The sequence below is a fragment of the Parasteatoda tepidariorum genome, chromosome 4, assembly GCF_982258835.1.
Source record: "Parasteatoda tepidariorum strain Cologne lab strain chromosome 4, Ptep-v5.0, whole genome shotgun sequence".
In the NCBI taxonomy this organism is placed as follows: Eukaryota; Metazoa; Arthropoda; class Arachnida; order Araneae; family Theridiidae; genus Parasteatoda; species Parasteatoda tepidariorum.
In genome coordinates this window covers 121,702,794-121,728,755 of record NC_141758.1, presented here as the reverse complement: position 1 = coordinate 121,728,755, position 25,962 = coordinate 121,702,794, and the positions used below count along the sequence as shown (strand labels likewise).

Below are 25,962 nucleotides of genomic sequence, written 5' to 3'. Positions count from 1 at the left end.
TCTAATATGGAAATTCACTTATTTTGGAGGATTATTATTATTTATTTATTTTTTACACTTGCAATCTATTTTATTTCTCATATAATGAATGAGGGCAATTATTCACATGATATGAATAATAAACAGTAATGTGGTGGCCGTGATCGTCATTCCAAATTTTTAGTAGTAGTTCAGGTATCATCTTTGTTTGGCCATTACATATACACCTTAATTTGAATGTAATATAATGATAGTTATCTCAAAGAAATGAATAATTTGTTTAAGAAAAATTTATATATTATGTATTGATAATAGCCATAATTCAAAATATAAAAATAAAGAAAAACCTCTTTGAGGGATCAAGATATAAATCATTGTCTTCACATCGAGAACTTTTGTTAGGATTCCATATTCCACGGTTGGGACTGGGAGACCCAAAAAGGCACACCCAGTCACCAAAAATTGGAAACTGAAAGTAAATTAATTGCTCCCAACGGACATGGATGGCGATTTATTAAAAGATAACTTAGCGAAAAATAAAGCCAACCCCCCAAATATAAATTTGAAAATAATTTGACGAAAGGGAATCGCAAAAAAAAACTTTGAGAATTAGTATAAACATGCAACTGAAACATTTTTGTGGTAAGATATAAAGAGTTATAAATAGATTTTTGTTTCTATTTAGTCGCAGCAGTGAATTAATAAGTCTTACACTTGTATAGAAATAAAAAGTTGGCTGTTACATTGATTGTAAGGAAAAGGATAAAATATTTTATATTCGCTTTTTATAAATTGTAATAAAAATTAAATAATTGGTTTAATTTAATTAAAATTAGGCTAGTAATAAATTTAAAAAAATAAGCTAGGAAATATAAAATATTAAAAATCTAGGAAATATATAAGGCCTGTTGGGGCATCACAAGTAACAATTATCATAATAAATCAGTGTTTAGTCATGAGCATAAAAAATTATCTTAATCTTTGCTTTATTTTAATTTTTTTTTAATTGATCATTAATATTTTTATTTTTGAAAACTGGATTACTTGAATCGCTCATTATAATCATTATCACCCTGATAAATGTAGAATTTTTATTATTAAAATAAATTGTTATAATACTTGAAAGAAATCTAATTTGCATAATTATGTTTATTTATTTACTTTTTTTTTTCCAAATAAAAAGTAGTTTATATTTTCATTTAATATAAATTTTTTTAATAAACCCGACATGTTTTTCTTTTTCGATTTAGTCTGGGAAAAATGTCTTTGAAATAGGGGATTTTGCATATTTTTAAAGGAATATTTAAGGAACATTCTGATTTGCAAATGTTATTAATGCAGAGATTAGTTTATGATTCGAATTTTGATACTTGAATTAGTTATTTCCTATCAAAATTGACGATTTTTTTCTTTCTTCAAAATGAAACAAATTATTTAATTATATTTCTGTCCAACGATTAAAAAAAGAAAATCGAAATTTCTACAACTCTCGGAACTGTATATGTAAAACAAATATATATAAAGGCTTTAAAATTTATTAACTCCGGTACTTATTTGAAATTTTAAAAAATCGTAAGTTTTTGTTTTTTTAATTCATAGTCTATTAAAAAAACTGTAAGTTTACAAATAGTTTTAGTTTTCCTTTGCATCGAAAAAATTTAATTCGAATTTAACCATTTAATTGCTTCAAAACTTATTTGAATTACATGATTGCAAACACATATAACTCAAAAACTAATAACCCCATTGATAACATTTTGTCATCAGAATATCTTAAAAGAGATTAAAAAATCCACATTCACATTGTTTGATCAATTTATCTTTGAGTTTTGAAAAACGTGATCGGCAAAAATTTCCTGAAGCCGGCGATGAAGAAGCTAGTTTTTTTTTTTTTTTTTCGAGTTACATCACAGTGACGTGGATCATTTTGCCTAGGCTGGATATAATCACGTGATATCGTACTATGACGTTCTCAATGCTCTCTAGCGGTGCTTTCGATCACTTGCCTTGCAGTGCAAGTTTCGAAGTCGAAGCTTGATGTTCGTTTATCGCTTGCGTTATTTGTCTGCTTGTATGTTCTAAAGTAGTTGGTGTTTTGAATGTTAAATTAAATTATTTTCTAACTGCTTTAGCCGGTATTATTTAGAAATAAAGGAAATTCTAGCATTGCTCTCAAATGGAGGTAATGTTTAGTTCTCTATGCATGTTGAATGTTTACTTGTTATTCATTTTATGTTTATTTGGTTAAAATGAACAATTTGAACAAAAAAATAATATTCATTTAAACACATTTTTTTAATTTAATGTTCTAGAATATAAATCGTATCTTTGTTCTTTTAATTAGAATGCTTCACCTTGACGCTTTATTTTCTCGCTTCGCTTTAATTACTCCATAATACATCCTCAATTAATTATCCTACCTAGAACTTTCCTTAAGATGATTGAGGAATAAGATAAGATGAACAATCCGAATTTTAATGCTAGTTGCTCTTATTTATATTTGTGATGAAATAGTTCAGTTTGTCTTATTTGTTTTAATTGCTTTCTATTATCTGCTTTTCTTATTATTTCACGAGAAATAAGGTCGATGTTTAGTACTAAAACTTTTCAAACGCAAGAGGTTATATATTGTTTATTCAACATTGTTTTGCTAGTTTTTATTTCATTGGTCAGATACTTTTTTTATTTCTTCATTCTGTTAAATTAGATAAATTGTATGTAGTTTCTTTCCACAATAACAAGGTTAAATACATATTTAATTGTAAATAGTAATTAAACATGCTCATTAATATTTTTATTTTATTGGGAATATTTTTTTAAGCTGTTAAGTTTATTTTACCCTAAAAAAACGTTTAGGCATAATTTTTTTTATTTTTTCAATTCTAAGCATAAGCACAAATTAGATTGAAAATTCCATTAAAGTAAGATAATTAACAATAATTATAGACAGAGGTGGATAGTATGGAAAGAAGCGCCTATGTCAAATCTTCTACTGACGCCCTTCAGAAAATATTTATATCCCCTTTCCTTTTTTATAAATACGAAATAAAGGCATTGTTTGAAGTATTTAACCCTTTTGTCAATATTGCAAAAAGATACCATTGTATTTAAGAAAAGATAGATTAGTAAATAAATAAAAATTTATTATAACAGTAAAATTCTCTTTTTAATTGTAATGTATTTAAGTATATTCAAAATCATTTGTTAGAAATCTGTTTTATCATATGTATACAAGATTTTATTTTGTTTTTTCAGCTGTCCATAAAAATTTTGACAATTTGCTTAGTTAAGCACAACTATATTTTAAACTTTTAACAAATATAATTTGATACCAAAAATCCCGTGGCAGAATTTTTTCGAACTATCTGCAATAAAACTGTCTAGCGCAAATATATTTCTGCAAGATACATTTAATAATAATAAACATATATGTTACTAATTTAAAATAACAAAAGCACTCAGTATTAAAAAAATACTTTTTTTTTATACTGAGCACATAATATTTTTTTTATAAAGCACAAAATATTTTCTTTGTATTTTGTCAATAACTGCCAAAATACAATCAAAACATTACATCGATTTACAATACTATTGGCGTAAATTGAGCAAGTCAAAAAGTGATTATATAAATGCATGGTTCAAATACTACATGTAAACTTATGTAGAAAAGAAAACTTAAATTTTTTAATTTTCAAAAGAAAAATCTTTGCAAGAACTCTGTAACGTTCTGCGACAATGTCGCTGCAATTCTGCCATGGGGATAAAAATACATGCACAAAACAAATGTAGCTTTGGTTTAAAGAAGAACTATAACATAAATGGATGATTACCCAATATTTTAAAATTAAAACTGAAGGAATTTGATTTTTTTAAAAACATAATTAAAATTGTAATGATTTTTTTATATTTTTAAATAATGCTTTGTTTTCGTCAAAACAATAAAATCATCAATATAATAAATTCATTAAAAATCACACTGCAAATAATTAGATTTTATGACAATTGCAAATTAAATAGCAATCAAAAGATATATTTTTTGGATAGATTATTTACCGTTCAATACAAAAATTGATCCGCTTTATATGTTTAAGTAAATATATGATAATAGAAATATGTATATAATAATTGCATACAAAACTGGACTAAATAGTGACAATAATGCATTATTGTCACTGTAAAATAAATTAGAGGAAGTTGATGCTTTATTTGAAAAATATCTGGAAATAATTAATTTGCTAACAGTGAAAAAAGGGCAAAGAGTAATATAGACCAGAATACATTCTGGCCTATTTTATAAAATCAAATTATGAAAAATCCTCTTTGCAGCACAATGGAGAAAATTAGAGATAAAGAAGAAAAAATTAAACAGATTTGAATTATAAATTTTTAGAAGTTCAGTGCAGAAAAAAAAATAATAAATGAGACTGTTAACTTTTCATCCAATGATTAGATCTTCACGTTCTGGGACTCATTCTTAATTGTTCAAAGTGTGACTTAAAATATGCTAATTAAAATGTGCTGGGGCGATATTTTAAGTTACAAAATCAGACCATAAAACCTACTTTTTCTGAATAAACCTGTCATTTTTTTTCGACGGATTCGGATTTCTAAATCCTAAAATATGGGGGTAGCTGCAATCTGAGAAATAGTTCGAGAGCTTTTTAAGCGAATTATAACTTTTTGGCATACAATTTCTGTTAGTTGTCGATATGTTTATAATTGTGTAAATTGTCTGAAAATAACTTTTAGTAAATATTATTTTATTTAATAATAGTCTGAAAAAAATTTGAATTGTAAGGTATACATTTATTACATAGTTTAAAAAAACGAAGATAATTTAACATGGAAAAATAAAATTTGGGCGAAATTGATCGAATAATTCCTAGGAAGTCAAATTTTAAATACTGTCAAACCTTAGTATAGTGAACCTTCAAGGGACCAAAATTTCGGTTCAATATAACCGATATGCGTTCCGCAAACAATTTCAATTAATGGTTCCGAAATCGTTTTTATTATACATTATTTAAATAAATGACCAATAAAATGAAATACAAAAATGACTAAAAAATAGTATGTAGTAACAAAAAATGTGTTAACTTGCTTTTATTTTATTACTCTTCATCTTGTGTACAAAAAAAAAAAAAAAAAATAGTAATCTTTAGCTGATGCAGAGAAAAATTTGTCCATACATCTGCCTGGGTAGGCCTTTCTTTAGGGATGGAAAAGTGTGATAAAAGAAGCAAACAAGAAAAAATGCTTATCGCTACTTTCCACTCTATATATGGTTGTAAAAATCAGTATAAGTATTTATTTTGAAGTAGTCTTTTGAAAATTAGTTTTAAAAAATCAGTCAAAGGCAGAAAAAAGTTCATACCAAACGTCCTCACTTTTAGTTTACTATATTCACAAAAAATTACATTATACATGTATAGCAAGGCACAGGAACGAACATTTCGTTCACTATATCCGGGACAACCACTATATACAACTATTGTACAAGGAGTTTGACTGTATACAACTTTTTTAAAATTCCATTTCTCAGGATTCCAAACTCTGTATTCAATCTATATGAATTTAGACGAGTTTACCATAACAAGTTCTTTTTTTCTCCAAAAAAAACCTTTTTAAAACTAATTAAATTTAATTAATTTTAAAAGTTGTTTTTAAGAAAAAAGAAAAACATGAATCGTAATATTTGGGGAAAATAGGTGTAGGGCTTTTTGTGTCTTTATGAAATACATTGTAAGAATGTGTATGCTTCATAATTAAACAAGCTCTAATTTTTCTGTACATAAGATGCTTATTGTTTTTTTTATATTCTTCTAATATAGATAATTATTTAATGAAAAAACATTACTGTCACTTAAACGATACTTTTTTTTTAGAAACTAAGCTGTTATAATGGTTGGTTATAAACTTTTTTTTAAGAAATTGGTTTTGTTTTATTTCCATGTGAAGTTTTCCATATAGTTATCTGTGGCTATGTCTCGACATCTTCCTGGCAGTGGCCCACAATAAGCTGCAATCAAGCAAACCACGTGTTTTTTTTTTTTTTTTTTTTTTTCTAAAAAAACTATTTTCAGGTTTAAAATCCATTTGTAGATGGTAATTGGTCTAACAGATCTGGATACGGAAAAATCCCCTTTATTTTTACCTCTGCATGTCTAAGATGTGTGCTTATTTATATCAGCATTTTTATTTTTATTTTGGTATACATTAAATTGCAACTTTTCCACAGCACATGTGATATTTATTGTAGTCAAACAATACATTGTCCAGCAATACTTAAAGTTTCCACAATTGATGTAAATAGTAACTTTCTGAAATACTATTCAAATACTTCTGTAATTGGTGAAAAAGTTAAATTTTAAATTTAAATCACCTGTTCTTAGTTCATTTGTCAAGAGATTTGCATTTGAGCAGACCTTAGGTAAAATAAAACCGATCGGATAAATTTTTTAATTTCTCAAAATAAAGTAAGTTGCAGTTTTGATAAATTCATAGAAATTATTACTTTTAAAGTTATACACTTTTATAAAAATAGTACTCATATACAAATTATATTATAATTATCTGTCTCCAAATATAAAAAATTTATCCCATTTTAATAAATTTGCCAATTTATCTGCTTTTTAAGGAATATGGGCGGAGTCAGAGTGAGCCACTAAACTCACCCTTGCATTTAAGGTGCATAAGTAAATGAATTTGTTATATTTTTGTATGTCTTGTAAACTACCTCATTAAGTTCTTATTAAGGAAGCAGGAAAACTGTTAAGTCTTGTGCAATCTTAGAGACCTTTTAGTTCAATACATTTCTATTGAATAAAAAAAGGAAAAAAAAAGTGACTACTTTTACTGTCTTATCTGTGCTACTAATTTTCTTTGCAAAGTACTTCCTGTTAATTTAACTTTCAACCAGAACAAAATTCACTGTCAGCTTCTTCCTCAGAAAATTTAAAAAAAAACTAATTTTCATAAACATATACTAAAATATTAATTTATAATTTTTTGAGATTATTTTATCTATGTACTAATTGTGATTCATTCGTTAACTAAAATTATGATACTCAGCAAATTTATATAGGGGAAACTAGGGTTATTTAACCCACTTTTCAGTTCTTATTTTTATCTCTTGTCGAAAAATTGACGTAGTACGTAGTTTGATTCTAGTTCACTTTTCCTATTCTTGACCCTCTACAATCCCGAAAAAAATTGCTACTGTGTCATTTCCTTGAGTATAACCTTGGGCTTTGACTATATCAATTTGTTATATAGTCAAAGCCCAATATGTTAGAAATGATTCATTTCTAACATATAGCTTTATTTGAACAAAAAAAAATAGTTTATTGCTCACAATCAATAGTAAAATGCATTGAATAGATTAATCAAATTTATGATAATCTAAGTTTTTATACTCCCTTTTATAAAGATAATCTGGAGCAAGTTTTCAATTTTTTTTTCTTTAAATATTTTTATGTAATATACTTGAATTTTATTAAAAAATCCTTCAATTTCCTTAGTTTTTGGCATGTTTTGGTTTATAGGAGTTCGTTATACTTCTATGGCTTTATGAAATTTAATGAAGCTATTTTAAAAAACAATTATAAAAATTTCTTATGTTGACTCTATAGTCATTTTTCTTCAGGACAAAAATTTATTGGGAACCCTATACTAACTGCTTTCAGGGAAGTTAATGAGTTCACATAGTGACAACTTGGGATTCTTAACTGTTTTAAATCATCTTTTGTGAAGACAATGATTTTGAAAAACTGATATTTCACATTTCTTATCTAACAGGTTTTTAATTTCTCCTCAGGTCGAAATACTTCAGAGTGGATCTGGGAAGGTTGTTGCACACCTGTCAGATGTAAGTTTGTTTTACATCTACCTCATTGTTCAGTCAATCTTTATCATCACATCTATTCTTTATTTCAGAGCAGCTAGCTGATGGATTGGATTAAATTATTCAATTCCTACACACTCTCCCCTATGTCTTGTACAAATTTTCAATCTTTATTAAAATACTTTTTATTTATCTACTCAAGTTGAAATACATTTTTTGAAACTTGTAGTGGATGACACTTGTTGTTAATGCAGTTTTTTTTTTTTTTTTTCAAATATTAATTCATTCATTAAATAGGGATGAGCAAAAAAACAAAATTGAATTTTCTGATGGGTTAAGTGTTAGTCATTGTTTTAAATTTTGTACTATAAGCGATTCAGTTTTTCCCATATTTTAAACATAACATCAGTGATCATTTCTGACATATAGCTCTATTTGAACAAAAAAGTAGTTTATTGCACACAGTCAGATAAATTCAATAAAGAACATTACTTGGTAACATGTGTGGTCCACGTCGCCAAATTTATACTTTTATAGTTGTCTGATATTTTTTCCGTCTTTTTTTTTTTGTTTTTTTGGTTCAATTCCTACTGTTAGTCCACACTCTCTGTGTACATATATTTATATATCTTGTTCAAATTTTCGATCATTCATAATATACTTTTTTTTAATCCATTCAAGTTCAAATACATTTTTTGAAATTGTAGTGGATGGCACTTGATGTTAATGCAGTTTTTTTCCACATATTAATTCATTCATTAAATGTAATGAATTAATTTTAGTTTTATATGGGCGAAAAAATTTTAATTATTTAATAAAAAGTAACTAAAATAAAATTTTTCTTTGTTGACCTGAGTAGGAATTGACTTTTTATATTACTTGTTTTATCTTCAGCTTGCCTTTAATGGAGCCATCAGCTTTCATATTTTTTGTTTATAAAGCCTCCTCTTATTTTTCATTTATAATTAAGGATATACTTTTCAGACAAAAAAAATATATTCTTTTTCTTCCATGTTAACATACTGAGTATTAAAGGAATGCAACATCTCTATTTTAAGTAATTTATTAATATTTTTTTTTCTGTTGAAATGTTTTCTTTTGAACTTAGTCATCATATTTGAAATTGTAAGGTTTTAAGTATTATTAAGACTTTGTCAAAGTTCCAAAAATCCTTAAATTTTGGTAATTTGGTTCAGGGGTGAAGAATATGTTTGTATTCGAGAACAAGGTTTTAGGGAAATTCAGGCATGGAGAAATTTTTGGTCTAATTAAAATCAGACTGCTTGACTTCCTAACTATTGTTAAATCATGTTGCTAAATTAAAAATGTAGTTTTAGGGCACATAAGGCAGAAAGATGAAAAAGTGAGTCATCAATTCAGTATTAAAATCTATATTTTTAAAGTTTATTATTTAGTTCCTTTAGTCATGTCAATTTATTGTCGTAAAAAATATATTCTGTTTTGTAAAATGTGATACAAGTAACTTTATGCGCCAATTTGTTTTAGTTTGAACTTATGAGTGTGACCTTAAATTTTGTTTTCTAAGTTATTACTATATCGCTATATTAATTTATGTTTTTAAAGCAAATGCTGGTTCATTCTAGAATTGTGTAAAATCAAAGGAATTTTTTTCTTTGTTAAGAGTAAAATTTACTTTTTAAAAATATTTTGAAGAAGAAAAATTGTAACTTGAGAAGGAAAAAAAGCATTAGTTTTGAGGGAAATTTCAAATATTAAAAAAAAAACTGTTCTGGGGAAATATTAGGCTCTAAGAATTTTCTGCACCTATGGCTAAGTTAAATAAAACTGAATTTGCTGATTGAAATGAAACAAAAAGAAAAATAATTAATTAGTTTCTTATTAAATAAGTGAATTTCATACATCCTTGTAGAATTTAGGCAATAAAATACCTCTTCTGCAGGAGCATGATTAAATTGTTGAATTATCTACCACCTATATGATTTTCAGATAAAAAATTGATACTTAAGTTTACTTTATAAAGTACAAAAATGTAATAGATCTTTGTAAATGATTAAAAAAAAATATCTTATAAAAACAAAAGAAAGTTTGAAAATTTTGCTAATTACATTGATTAGTTAGCATCTAGATATGTGATTTTTAAGTGTTTTTACTAAATATGAAAATTTTTGAGAAAAAATAGTAAAAACAAAAGAAAGTATTTATTTTTCAATTTTTATCTTCATTGTTGCAAATTTTATTTTAAAACTAAAATATCCATTGATTTTGAGTTTTTCTTAAAAATTCATTCGGGTGAGCTATTGCCCACCTGGCACACACTGTAGGCTTGCTTGTGACCTTAACTGCAGCAATGTTTGCTTTTTTTCTAATATCATAAATAATGAGTATTAGTTTTATTTTTATTTTTTAAATTTCTATGGCTTTATTCCTTCCTTTTTATATCAAATAGAATGTGCTATGTTTTTAATTGTAACTTCTTTTTTTTTCCTTTTTCATTATAGCTTTCACCTGCATCTACAGTCTATGATGTTAAGAAGGAAATTCATAAACTAAGTAATTTTTTTTTTTAAGAAAACAGATATTTTAAAAAAAAAGTTGTTCATAAATTTATATTTGTGCTCTCATTTTTATCTTTTTCAATTAGTTCCAATTCTAACTCTGATACAGTAAAAGATCTATATAATATAATTATTTAAACTGCAATTCTCTATAAACCACATTAACTTTCAGGATAAATAATGAAAATCACACTGAATCTTCTGAAATAAATGAGCAAAAACCATAAACTATTCACAGGCTATAAAAAGAAAAACAATTTTCTTAGAGTTTACAATCTTTGAAGCAAACCAAAATTGATTTTCAAAAACAAATTTTTGTTCGTAAATATAATGCTTTTGATATTTTTTTTCTTTCCTGTAAACAATAAGTAAGTTAGATCAATGTTTAAATGTTTTAAAAATTATTTTAAAATATTTAAATATGTATTGAATTGTTCCCAATATATGTATTGTGATGTTTAATACATAAATTTAATGATATTTGAAATTATCTATACAATATAAAATTCTGTATGAAGCATTTGTTTCAGATATATTCTATATAATCTATATTTCTCACACTTCAAAGTATTTCATTTTATAACCGTCTTCGAACAGCTGACCCGATTTTTTAGTTTACTACGACTGATGTTCAACGTCATAGCCTTGTCATTTTGAACCCAATCCAGAAGACAAGGGAACTCGTGGATCAAGTATTGGGAGAAATTTGCTTTCGGGGAGTACTTTTGGAGGAACTAACCCACATTTGTGTTACATAGAGAGGAAGACCAAGAGAACCTCCCACAGTTGACTTGATGACAAGAAGACTCTAGCCCATGATCCGTCTACCACTGAGGATTTTTCCCATCAGCACTGTGGTTGTTGCAAGCCGGATGCTGAATTCGTATCGACCAGCCATCGCCATGATTTAAACCTGGTTTACCTCATTGTAAGGCGAACGCTCTATCCCCTGAGCCATTGCGGATTACTAACTTCAAAGTATTGCCTTATAAAGATCTTTTATTGTATAAATAATTGTTTTTAAAGCCATTTCAAATGTATATGCTACTAACACAGTTTGAAATCCGGCACTCTGTATGAAGCCTAAAACTAGGCAACACTGTATGAAGTGATTCATATTTCGCACATTTCCTAGACATTCTATAGAATGTCAAATGAGAAACCGGCAATGCATATCCCCGAATATATTTCTTACTTTGTAATGAAATGTAATTCAAATTGACAATCAAGCCTACAAACCTACCATGTTGCAAAGTTCTCCTTAGGAATAAAAAAATGGCAAGGTGCTTTCTCACAGAAAAGGCACTCACTTAACACAAAAAAAAATTATCAAAACGTGTAATATAATGTAATAACTGAATTTGGTTTTCAACAATTTTTAAATTGCCTTCCTATACTATTTTATGTGTGTATTTCAAAAAATGCTCATTCATTATCAAAATAAGAGAAAAATTTGTGGTTCATAAAGTGTGTGAAAAAAGAATTAAAAGGATTAAGAATTAATAAAAAGGAAAGGAGATTAATAAAAAGGAAAAGAATGAAGAATTAATTCATTAATATATGTTTCCTTTAATAAGAAAGGCATGAATTTTGTTTCGTACAACTTGAATTTTTCTTTACATATTTTAGATAAATTTTTGGCACTCTCCATATTTTTTTCAGAATAACTCTTATATTTATCAGGACCTTCTTTGCCCAAATAGCATTTATCATTCTATAGACATTGTATGTACAAGGAGTGATCAAATGAAAAGGTACGAAACGACACGGTGGGTACAAATGTAGACTTTTTTCAAAAGATACACCATAGGCCTGAGCACAGCGATCCCACTGATGAACAAGCCGCAGGATTAATTGTTCCCAGAATTCCTGTGGTCGTGACGAGACCCAGTCCTTCACAGCGTCCTTGAGTATGTCGTCCGAGTTGAAGAGTTTCCCTTTCAGGTGTTTCTTCAGTGAACCAAACACATGAAAATCTCAGGGCGACTAGTCCGGATTGTAGGGCGGATGGTCCAACGTCTCCCACTTGAACTTGGCCAGTTCCATGTGTGCGAGTCTGGAGACGTGTGAACACGCGTTATCATGGAGCAGAACCACACCCTCCGTGAGCAGCCCCGGTCTTTTGTTCTTGATGGACTTGTGTAGACGTCAGTGTCTCACAGTACACATCGGAGTTAATGGTTTTTCTGTGCTCGAGGAAATTGGATAACACCTCGCTGCTCCTCAATCGTCGAATTTTGCAACGCGAACGCCATCCAGTCCTCATACGAACTGCCGCATCATTTGGACGCCGCTTTTGATAAGAGCCTCTGCTCTCTCCTGCTCATGCGGGCACCCGCGCATGCTCCGATCCCAGTCAGAGACTCCAATCGCATCCCGACATGTCTCGCTACGTTATCCCATAGCGGAATATGCAAATGTTTAACAGTTACGTTTTTACGTTGTTTCGTACCTTTTCATTTGATCTCCCCTTGTATTATATAAAGTGCCTTTTTAATCCAAGGAAATGTGTTTATTGCAATAGTTTTTCACACTTAATATTGCAGTAGTTTTTTCAAAAGTTAGCAAAAAGAATTATTTAATTTTTGATTAATTGTCATAAATTTAAAGTATTTTTTATTGTGTATTATATAAATAACTCAATTTTTAAATGCAGGTAATTTTTTTAATATTTTTAGAGAAAAAACTTCATCCATCAAGGCAGGCTTTGAAATTGGATCAACGTAAGTCATTCCTTTATCATTGTATAAAGATGTAGCTACATAAAGTCTCTTATATAATTTGTTACAATTGAATATAATGTATATTAAGTTTTTCCCTCAAACATGTAAATATTTATATTTTCTTCGAATGAAAGCTGATGCTTGGAATGTAAACTTTATTATTTGATATTAATTATTTTATTATTTGCTATTTTTTAAAATTGATTTATTTTATTTTATATTCAAAGATCATTACACTTCTGTGTAAACATTGACAGACTATATTAATGATAATTAGATAAGAATAAATTGACATGCCATCAGAGTTGGCAGGTTTTATTCAGTTTTAACCATGGTTGTATCCGTCATGTCAAAAAACCCTTTTTGACCTAGTTTTTAACAAGTGTCAGAAACCCAAAATTTTGGTGTAAGGATAATCACTAGCTATTATGAATAAGAAGTATTTATAAATAAACATACTTATAAAATTACAAGTTATGAATCAATTACGTTCTAGAATTATTTTGTCATCAAACTCTCTTTTGTGTTGACAATTACCATCAAAAACTATTATTTTGATGCAGAAAATATTAAATTATTAATATTAAAACTAAAAAAAAGCATTCAACTTAATAAAAAAAATACTCAACAATCATTTTATTCATAAAATGTAAAATCAATTTTCATTTAGTCCCATTTTAACCTCTCTTTTCCATAAAGCATGCAATCACAAAAAAAAGCTTTTTGTGCACAAAGTTTATTCTTCAGTTTTGTATGAATAAGATCGAAATTCAAAACTGTTTTTTTCGATTGATGTTTCATAAATTAGAATGCAGAGGTATTAAAACTATAATAATATAATAAAATAACATTTAACTGAGAATTTTTTTTTCTGTGCTAAATATTATTGATAATTTAATTAAACCCTCAAATTGATTGATTGAACTCTATTAAGCATTTATATCTTTTTGTAAATTATGATTACTTTACTAATCAAGGAATATAAAGATTTATTGAAAATAATCAAGTAGGAGTGCAGAAAATTCTTAGAACCTAATTCCCTATGAACAAAGTTACTTTTTGGATCAAAATTTCCTCAAACATTTTAGTTGTTTTTTTTAGTGCAATAACATTTTCAAAATAATTTTAGAAAAATTAAGTTTTTGAACAAGAAAAAAAAATTCATTTGATTTTTACATGAATTGAATAAGTTAGCATATATGTGTCACTAACTAATAAATACGCAAATTGGCCTATGTTTTTTTAATAAGAAAAAGTTTGCAGAGCAACAAATTTTTATCAAGTAATTCTGTAGGAATATTTTTTAGACAAAAAATTTCTCCATCGCTGCCTGACTTTTTTCCAAAGCCTTGTTCATGTACATGGTCAGACATATTCTGCTCCTCTGAATATAATTATAATAACAAATACTGAGAACCAATAAAAAAAATTATATTTTAAGATTAGACAATTATTGGTGAACTTGATTATTTTTACTTAATCCAAGATATGTGCCTAAATTGTAATATAAACGAAATAAAATTAATATTTAGATTGATAAATAATAGATTGATAATGTTTTTTGCAGTGAGGAAAGTGGTACTCACCATAAATCATTACTTACCATCCCCTGCCCTCACTTCCAAAAATTAGAGAGTAATAAAAATATAATATATATTTACTTGAAATATTTTAATAATAAAATATGAATATATATTTACTTGAAATATTTTAATAATAAAATATGAATATATATTTACTTGAAATATTTTAATAATAAAATATGAATATATATTTACTTGAAATATTTTCATAATAAAATATTCATATAGAGTTAAAACTAAAATATTTTAAATCAGGGTTGGGTTTTTGACGTCAAAAAGTGGTTTTTGACATGACAAGGGTATAATACTATTTTAAATGGTCAAAAACTGAAGTTCGCCAAGAAAATATATAAACTTCAAAACTACCAACAGTTGCCATGCATTATATTGAAATTTAATTATACTATAGGTAATCAGCTGGTTTTAAAATATTTTTTAATTAAAATTAAGGTAAAATAACAGATTTAAAATCTCAGAAATTTATATTCAAATGCATGTGCAGAAAAATTTTGCACAAAAATTTTTTAAATATTCATATTTTGAAAAAAAAAATTTTTTTTTTTGATACTTAAGAAAACTAAAAGTTTATTACTATGTATTTTTGACATATAAGGAACATATAACTAATATTCATAAGGGACTTACAAGTTATGTTGTATAAATACAAACTTGATACAAGTGTATAAAAAAAAATTTGATGTTATACCGAATATAAGATATTCGGTATAACATCAAATATCCAGATATTATCCAGGATGTTAATTTGAATTTAAAAGTAGTTATATTTGTGAATAATGATAAATATAATTCATATTGTTTATTATATTTATTTATAATTATTACACTTATCATTTTAAAACAATTTTTACCTCCTAATTTTTTTTTCTCCACTTGTATTAAGAATACAAATAATGCATATCTTGAAAGCAAGAAGTAATTATTCAACAGCTGAATATTTAGATATTCAACAAAACTATATAGTATTCAGCAAAATGAAATTCACAAGTATTTGGATAAACTAAATTTTCAGCATAGTAAATGAATAGGCTGAATATACTGTAAATCGACACTATCTACTCTGTGTATTTAACAGAAAGCTCTTAAATTTGTATTGTCTTATGTTAAAAAGATTATTAAGAAGATTTAAAAGAATATTAAAAAGATTTTTCTTTAAAAGATGTCTAATGTACAAAACTGCTAATGTTTATCTTTAAAATTGTCTAATTTTTAGTATAATCTATACTATACACTAAATTTGGTTATAAATAAATTTCTTAATAATATCACTGCAGATTTTCAATAACACATGAAAATGAATACATAATATTACAAAAGATGTGAGCTTTCAAAAGTACAAGATTTTGGTTACTATTCAAAATATAAGTGTTTCTTCAAAATTTAAAATTTATTTTTTCTAGAACATATTTAGAAACACTATCTTTTATAAATAATATATAAATTTTATGTATTAATTAAATTTCACATATGAATATAGGTTTTTGACGTGACGGTTTAAACCGTCAAAAACTGTCACATGTCAAAAACCTGCCAACCCTGTTTTAAATATTGAACTCTTGTTGTATCTCTCCCATATAGGTTAGTTTAGATAGATAAATTCCAGTAGTAGTAGTTTTTTCAATTATTAATCTCCTAATATCTCATAAATCATTGTTTAACGAGCTTTTATATTCTGCATGTGGTGCATTTAATATTAATTGTTTTACTAAGTGAAGCAATGCAATTTCTCTTTTAGGTGGTAAATTTTTGAATGATGGGTTAACTTTAGATTCCGTTGAATTCAAGGGCCAAAAACAACTTTATTTGAAAGACCTTGGACCACAGATTGGTTGGAAAACAGTAATTACTTAAGATTTCATTTATAACTATTTAATTAATAAACTATTTCATCATAACTACATGATTAATTTTGAAAACTTAGAGTTTCAGTTACGTATTGTTTTTCCATCCATTTTAACATTGCTTTTTGAAATCCTGATATTTTTAATATGTTATTACAACGAGCAACATTTTCAAAATACGAGAATTACACTAATTTTAAAACCGGTTTATTCAGTGCTCTATTTTATTTACAGAATTACTTTTAAGTTAAGCTTATCCGTTTGAAAATAAGATTTTTTTTTTAAATTTTAAAATTATAGACTTTGTATATTTTGGGTATGAGCGATGCAAATTTGTGACAGATGTTCTTTTTCAGGGGGATGTAATGCTGTTAAAATCTAGAATGAAACCTGCCTTATTTTCAAATACATGATGTTTATCTTATAATATTACTTTTTGTCAATATTTTTGAATTTGCTCTGATTATATATTTTTTAAACAAAATTCAATATTAAATATTATGTGCGCGATGGAGGAAAAATCTTAGATTTGCAGCAAATATGAGAATGTTTTCTCACTGGACACCCTTAAAAGAAACCAAAGTGGCGGGTAAAGTTCTTTATTCTGTTGGTCAAGTTCTACTGTCTTAATTTAGAATTAGATAATTTACCTTAACAGTTAATTAGGATTCCATGTTAATGTTTGACGTTAAATTGTTATGCTTAGTTGCTGGAATGGGTAATGTGTTAAATATAATGTAGTGTGAGACGAATTATAGGACAATTTAGGAACAACATATTTCATCACAAGAATCATTTTTTAATAACGTTGTCTATTTTTCGTGGAAATAAATATGTATAGAAGAATTAATATCATAGCAAGTGAAAAACGTAAATGATTTATCACCAATCATTCCAGTTAGTTAAATCATTTAAAAACTTTTTACCTCATAGAGTTATAAAAGTTTTTCTGATAGGTCTTCCTGCTTGAATATGCTGGTCCTCTTGTATTATATGTCCTTACTTACTGCCGGCCAGCCATTTTGTATGGAGCAGATGCATCAAAGAAAATGCACCCAGTTATTCAGTAAGTATATGTCAACTGTTTTATCAATTCATGAGGCCATAAATTATGTATGATTGACAAAATCTCACTGAGGTACTTCAAAGTCAAAAGTTTACTTAAGACTAAAGCAAACATCCTAATGAAAAAAATTTGTTTTACTTCTTTACAAATATGGCATTGCACATATTCTTTTGCAGTTAAAAAAATTCACTTTTTTTCCATCAAAATATATGCAAAACCAGAGTTGGGCAAAAATATAATCGATTGCATTTATCAATTACTTATAATCATGATTAAAATAATTGATTACTGCAGTTAATTGTAATAGTGATTCCAACGATTATGGGTAATTATGAGTACAAGTAATCAAAATATATTATTACAAGTAATTGTGATAACTTGTAATCGAAATATAGAATTACAAGTAATTAAGATTGCATACTATGTAAATATATTATGAAGTATGTGTGGGGGAAACATAATTTTATGTGTGTAGAATGTACGTACGCATGTACACATGATTTGGGATTTCTATATATATATATATAATGCATGTACAAACGTTGTTTGCACGTACAATATACATAAAATTACTTTAAATTGAAATAGAACGATAATTTAATTTAAAATGAAATAGAACAATTAAAGCTGACCACTGAATTTAAATATCATTTGATTTTGTCACTTAACTTGCTTCTGTCATTATCAAGGATCTTTACATTTATTTATTTATTGTGTTGTACATATATTTAGACCTGCATATATGGTACATACATTTATACAGTGTACATGCATATTTAGTCAGGGGTCTGTCTAGGTCAGAGGTCGCCAAAGTGGTCTATATAGACCCCCAGGGGTCTATTTAACACAAGCGGGGGTCGATCCGCTCCGGAAGGGTCGATTGGTCGAAGGATTATCAGTATTTTTCAGATATGTGACAATTAGAAATAAAAGAGGAAGACTTGGAAATATATACAGGTAATCTTCAAAAATTGAGCGACGATTTTAAACTGCGTTTTGTTGATTTGGAAAACATTGACATCCCTGATTGGATTACGTTATTATGCCATTTTCTGCTCAAATTGAAAACGTGGACATCAACCTGCAAGATGAGCTTGCTGAATTATTATGGGGATTTGAAGCAAAGACGCTTTTTAAAAATTTAACAATAAGCAAATTTTGGACAAATATAAATATAATGCAAAAATATGTTAGACTTTACGAAATAGCTCAGCCATTTATGATAGCATTTCCAAGTTCCTATATGGTTGAAGCCGGTTTCAGTCACGTAAATTCAATCTTAACTAAGAACAGAAATAAATTAAATGTGGAGTTTCGAGGGGATTTAAGATTAAAATTGACCAATTTTGAACCCAATATAACGAACTTTGCAAAAAAAAAAGAAGGAAAAAAAACACCAGGCACACCCATGTCATTGATTAAGAAGCAATAAATCCGTTGTTACTTTACTTATTATTTCTACTTACTTATAATTACTTATTATTTTATAAATATTAAGGTATTTATATTTCAACGTTAATATATTTTGCATAAAACTATTGTTACACTATGTACTATTACTTTAATAAATGTTCAAAATCATAAAATAAATGTACAAACACAGTATTAAATAGAGTTTTATTTTAATTAACAGAAAATTACTTTTATGAGGTTCGATGGAGATTTCGAAAAATTATGTAGGGGTCGATGATCAAAAAAGTTTGGCAACCCCTGGTCTAGGTTTTTCTGAGAGGTACTTATTTTGTGAATATTTAGACATAATTTATGAAAATTAAAAATTATATTAAAAAATCAACACAAAAATATGGATTTATCGTTTCTTATGAGACACAAAAATAAAATTTTAAGAAAAAGTATTTTGTGTAACTACCATTTTTCCTATTATTGAATTTGTGAAAGTACCGCTAAACAGTAGTAAATTTGGCTTGGACAGATCCCTGATAGTACATATATTCATGACTAATGTATTCAGACATAAATACTTATTAAATCAATTGAACAAACATGTATGTACACATATACAAATTACGTATGTTCACATACAAATTTACAAAAGATTTATGTCCAATGTACATGTTTGCTCATATGTACTATATATGTATGTACATATGTGCACTATATGTATGTGCATCTGTATAATATAACATATCTAATTTATGTATGTACAATATATGTATATTGAATGTATGTCTGTGCGCATGTAGAATATATGTACGTCTGTTGTACACAAATATATTACGCATATGTGGATACATATATTATACATATTTATTCATAAATAAATTGTACATGCATAGGATATAAATATATTGTTTATACATGCATGGTTGATACACTGTACATACAATGCATGTATGTTCGTACAAAAAGTAACAAGTGCATTGTATATGCATGCGTACACAAACACAGACAGGCTCAAGTATCAGCATAAGATGTATACGTTCATTGCGCACCAAGGTATATGTCTGCAGTGTTGTAAATACATAAGCTGTATGTAAATATGTACAAAATATATCATTATACAATAGAATATACTATCTGTACTGCAAAATATAATCATATATTAGTATACCTTGTAATCGTATATTTAGATAACTTGTCATCATAATTACGTGTAATCCTGTATTTTGATTACTTTTAATCATTATAACAAGTAATTGATTTCCGTAATTGGTTATACGATCAAAATTATGAATGTTTGTAATCATGATTACAAATAATTGATTAACGCAATCACAATTGCAGTTGTAATAAAAATGTGTAATCATGATTACAAGTACTTGATTACTGTAATCAAGAAATGTAATAGATTACGTTTTTACCAGACTCTGATGTCATCAGAAATTATGATTATTTGTAATTGAAATGACTTGTAAACGTGATTACAAGTAACTGATTATATAGCAGTCATTATCTGTAACTAGGACTGGGCGATATTAGAAATTATATATCGTGATGCATCGTCAGTTTTGCATCGCGATATAGTATTTTTGAATTTCATTTACTTGTAAGGCACAGAAAGTCAGATTTCTATCAAAACTTCATACTCAGATTGATTTAAATCAATTTATAAATTTGAAGATATATATGTTTTGCTTAAGAAAGATATTAAATAAATTGACTACAATGTACAAATCTTACTTAAAATATTTATTGAAATATTTGTTTAGAAATTCATGATACGCATAAAACAAAGTGTTAAAAACTTTTTTTAAAGCGTTTTTTACAAATTAATATTTTTTTGTACTATTTTGCATAAATAATTACATAATTATTAAGTTCGATCGTAATGTTCAATTTCTAAATGAAACGTTAAAAATTATTTGTATGTTTAAAACGAAGTGCTAAATAAGTTTTAGAAAAAAAAACGCTTTTAAAACACTATTTTTTATTATTATCATTTCAGTTATTATAGTTCTATTATAGTTCATTTACGTCACACTAGAGCTGCACAATGGGCTATTGGCGACGGTCTGGGAAACATCCCTGAGGATGATCCGAAGACATGCCATTGCAATTTTGATCCTCTGCAGATGGGATGGTATCCCCGCTTCGGTAGCTCGATGACCTACACGCGAAGTCGAGCACTTTACCGTAGAACAGTTTAACGAGGACCAATACCGCACACCCTCGGTCCCTACGCAGACTGATCCAAGTGGTCACTCACCCGCACACTGACCGCAGCCAGTGATGCTTAACTTCGGTGATCTGCAGGGAACCGTGTCTTAACGATCAGTCCACTGCGGGACTGTCCACATTTGCGGACAGTCCACATTTCAGATAAATAAATTAAATTAAATAGTGACCGAATTATGAACAAAAAACAAAGTAAGATTTAATTTCTTAAAAATTAAAAAATTGTGATATTCGATAATATATTTAACTAATTAACAAATAATATGAAAAGAATATTTTTAAAGAAAAATTATTATACTCTCTAATAAAACGAAGTACTAATGACTTAAAAATATTAATAAAATATGCAAACCTTTCAAATTTTTTTGTATAAACAAAGTTGATTGATTTATGCCCAAATCCAAATTACAAAAATAAATTTTGTTTTAACTTTATTTCTAAAAATAAAAACAGCAAGATTTATAAATTTAAAATCAGTAATAAAAACTCATTAAATTATTAGAAGTTTCATCCAAAAAGTTTTTTATAAATTAAAAGAAAGTAAAAAAATGACCTAACAAATTCAATTCTTTATGGTCGCCTAAATTAGATTGCCGATAATTTTCACATTTAAAAATAAAAGAAGCTTTTTTAAAAAAAAACTTATCTAATTAAGGAAGAAACTCTTCTTTATATATTCTTTTCGATAATAGATTGCCTTCAGAACAAGATAACATCTGAGATCACAAAGTTAGTCCCACTGAAAATATTCTACAAGAAAAGTCGCGACAAAGAAAAAAAAAGCTATGAGGTGCGAAAAGGAACATGCGATATAACGATATGTGTTCTCAAAACTCTGATTCTGATTCTACAGCTCACCAATCAAGGCCATTTCAACATATCGAAACGAACATCGTCTTCCACAGCGCGAGTCGATATCGGAATGTAAGAGAAGACTCTTAAATCGCTATATCGTTATCTTATATCCTTGCGTGTCTTATATCGCTATATCGTTTTGTGCTCGTTGTCTTTACTCGACGGCTTAGATCAGATTTCTGATGCATCGCTTGAATGAAAGTCGCTGTATCGTATTGTCGATATATGCTTTAAATCAATATGTCTCGATACATCGATTTATAGCCCAGTCCTATCTGTAACCAATTACAGTTGCAATCGTTTCCTGGAATTGTAGCCCAACTCTGCATAAAACATGCATCACATATTCTTTTAAAATAGCATCCATATACTGTTAGCAAAAATATTTTGTCAAATATAATAGTCCTATATCTGACCAGCCTATTTTATTTTTAATAACTTGCTCTTTTATCATATAGCAGTATAAACAGATTATAAATTTAAATTTCATTATATTAAATAAAACATACGCTATACCATAATTTTATTTCTTCTTTCAGAATATAAGTTTAGTGAAATTAGTATCATGAGCTATTTTTAAATGGTTTTTCTTTTTCTAGAATTTCTTCTCTTCAATAAATACATAGACAAAAAATTTGCTGTATAACAAATTTGTATTGTAGTTCAAAGTTATTTGAATAATTATATGCTTAAGGAAATGTTTTATTATTCTAATTTTGTAAAGATAAGAATTAATGATTTCGCATTAAATTTTTTAATTATATATTTTTTTTCTTCATATTTCTTAACAATGTAGAAATATGAGTTTTCATTGACACTTTGATTTAGAAGTAGAATGTTAATGTAAGTAAATGTTTTTTTGCAGCATTGCTGTTGTATGTTGGGTGATACACTATTCTAAGCGTCTACTTGAAACTCTTTTTGTACACCGTTTCTCTCATGCTACTATGCCATTCGGAAACCTCTTTAAGGTAATCAGCTTGCATTATTATGTTTGTTTTTTGTTTTTTTGTGATCCTTGACTACTTTCACAAAGATTGTTCAATTGATGCAAGAAAGGCTGGGATAGCCTAGTGATTAGGGCACTGGAGCTGTGTCCAAGAGGTCGTGGGTTCGATCCCTGTTGGAAAAGACTCCCTGTGTAGTAAATGGTGACTGATGCACATAAAATCTGTGGGTTCACCACGTTCCCATAACAAATCACACGTCTGGGGGTGGTACTGATCCAAGAGTTTCCTTGTCTTCTGGATGGGTTCAAAATGACAAGGCTATGGAGTTGAACATTAGTAGTCTAGAACCCAAAATTGGGTCAGCCACTCAGTGACAGTTATAAAATATAAAATAAAATTGATGAGAGAATGTAAATTTGATGAAAAACTTTTTATCTTTATGATTAGAGACTATCATTATAGTTACATTATTTTGTATATTAGTAATTTTAGTTAATTTCTTTCATTCCTACTTTAAAGGTTCCCAAAGCTGTGTAAAATCATACTTTAATAGATATACTTTTATTTATCAATAAAGAGAGAGCTCAATGAAAGTAATGTGCAAAATCTTTAAATCATGAAACCAAAATATACAGTTCTAAAAATTAGTATTCTTAAGATTTTTTATTAATTTATTATTAAATTGAATAGAAATTATTTTAATTACAAATAAGCCTCTTTCTCATATTTTAGCTCATATTAAAAATTTATCCTGTATCTATTTGGTTTTTTTTTGTTTTTTTTGGTTTTTTTTTGGTTTGTATCTATTTGGTTTTATCCTGTATCTATTTGGTTTTTAGAATAAGATCGATATCCTTCTTTCCTTAATTTTAGGCTATTTTACTGGAAAGTGAATGGTTTTAAACGAATTTTGTAGGACATGAGCAACCCAATAAAGATTTAAAATGCAGTCTAACTTCTATTTAACAAACTTCCATTTCTTGAATTTCTCTGTTTTGGGGGTTTTTTTTTTCTTCCAGGAACCAAGAACCTTTTGGAAATTTCTTAAAATAACTTCCAAATTGCGAAGTGAATTTTCTATTTAACAAACTTTTCTTTGAGATCCACTTTCCCTATTCCCCAAAATATTTTGAACTTGTTAACGAATTTTATGGGAGAAATAACCTTGAATTGAGTTTCATAGCCCCTTAACTTTCAGAGAAAGCAGTAAAATCACTGTCCCTCTTTGTTTGCATTTCAAACGAAAAACTCAGACAAAATTAATGCATTTTATCAGTAGCAATTAAACTTAAGAACGCATGTGATAATGTATGTTTAAAATTATTTTTTTAATAAATGCAGCTATAATTTTATACATAAATTTAGCTCTTTTTAGGTTAAAATATATGTAGCATGATAGTGTAACACTGGATAGTTTTTTGCTCTATTCTTGCTTTCCATGCAGATTTCTTTTATGGTTAAGATTTATAAAAAAAAATAGTAGATACTAGTTTACAGGATAAAGGTGTATCCATTGCTATTTTAATTATATCTAGTGTTTATTAATTACTAGCCGCCTGAGGCGGCCAGCTGTCCGCCACGCTAAAGATTTTCACAAATAAAGTTTTTTAAAACATAGCAGGAAATCTGAAGATTAGTGGACAATTAAAGTGTTCCTGTCCTGCAATTTTGTCTTAAATTCCTATTTTATATATTATATAGCTACAATGCCTAAGAAAAAAAAACTAAAATGCTAAATACATGAAAAGAACACGAAAACGAATTAATTTTTTATGGTATCAATTTCTATTTCTATATAATTTTTTATTGTATCAATTTCTATATCTATATCGCTACAAAAATTATCGTCTTCGCTTAAGAAAAAAAAATAGAGCGTGTAAAGAAGAAGAAAAACTTATTATAACAATTATGAACAGCGACAAATATATCAAAGCGAAGCGTTCTATTTACGTATCGAATATGTTGCCACATCTTTAATACAAAAGTTAAACTTTTCTCCACTTTGATAAATGTAAACTAATGCGAACCTTACAATTAAATTATTAATTCCTTCGTATATTATTGGTTTAAGTTGTCGAAAATTAATATTTCAATTGTAAGGTTCGCATTAGCATACATTAGCTCTTTGAAGCAAAAATAGATGATGAGTCGGCCTGTCTAATTCAGGGGTTCTAGTTTTTTGAATATGGCTCTTTGAAGACGATTGTTACGTCAAGCGCTCAGGTATTATAATTTTGATCTAGTTGCGCTTGTATAATTTCGATCTAGTTGCGCTTTCTACGCATTTTGTCAACATCGTTTGGTTTGTTGTTTAACATCGTTTGGTTTGTTATTTCTAAGTTAACTTTCAAAAAATTGGCTGGCAACAGCCAATTTTTTGAAAGCAACGAAAAAGCATAGATTTTCTTACAAAATGACTTATAACTAAAAAACTAATCCAAATTTTTGAAAAAGAAAAAAAATACTTCTTCATTATGTCAAAACACAATTATGTGCCGAGTTTCGTGCCTGGGCGAGGCTTCTGGGGCGATATATTGTGATTACAGACACACACACACACACACAGCCGCTTTTATTATTATGTATAGATTAGTTATTAGCGTGGGATTAAGCGACTTCATTAAATAGAGGTCTGACTGATTTTTTAAATAAGATATGAATATCCTGCTTTCCAAAATTTTAGACTATTTTATTGGAAAAATGAATAGTTTTAAAAGAAATTTATGGCACATGAGCTACCCAATAAAGATTTAAAATATATATCTAAATATGACTTGTTATGCAGTATTCATCACAGTTTTTTGGATGTATTCAAAGATTATATAATAAATTACATACAAAGATTATATATAAATATTTCAGAGTATTTTGACATTAGTTTTGATTTAAACTTCATTTTCAAAACTGTTGTGAAGCATTTAATTTTCTTTT

At 27.5% G+C, this 25,962-nt stretch overlaps 1 protein-coding gene across 1 annotated transcript in view; it reads left to right on the top strand.

The window, feature by feature from the left end:
• The first annotated feature begins 1,911 nt into the window (after nt 1–1,911).
• Sc2 (trans-2,3-enoyl-CoA reductase Sc2) overlaps nt 1,912–25,962 on the top strand; it is a 33,442-nt gene continuing 9,391 nt past the window's right edge. The window contains exons 1-7 of the mRNA XM_016054732.5: nt 1,912–2,161; nt 7,796–7,846; nt 10,303–10,354; nt 13,038–13,082; nt 16,419–16,522; nt 17,481–17,590; nt 22,947–23,052. Of these exons, the coding sequence (XP_015910218.1) occupies nt 2,156–2,161; nt 7,796–7,846; nt 10,303–10,354; nt 13,038–13,082; nt 16,419–16,522; nt 17,481–17,590; nt 22,947–23,052 (474 nt within the window). The 5' untranslated portion in view covers nt 1,912–2,155. The remainder of the gene's footprint in view (nt 2,162–7,795; nt 7,847–10,302; nt 10,355–13,037; nt 13,083–16,418; nt 16,523–17,480; nt 17,591–22,946; nt 23,053–25,962) is intronic.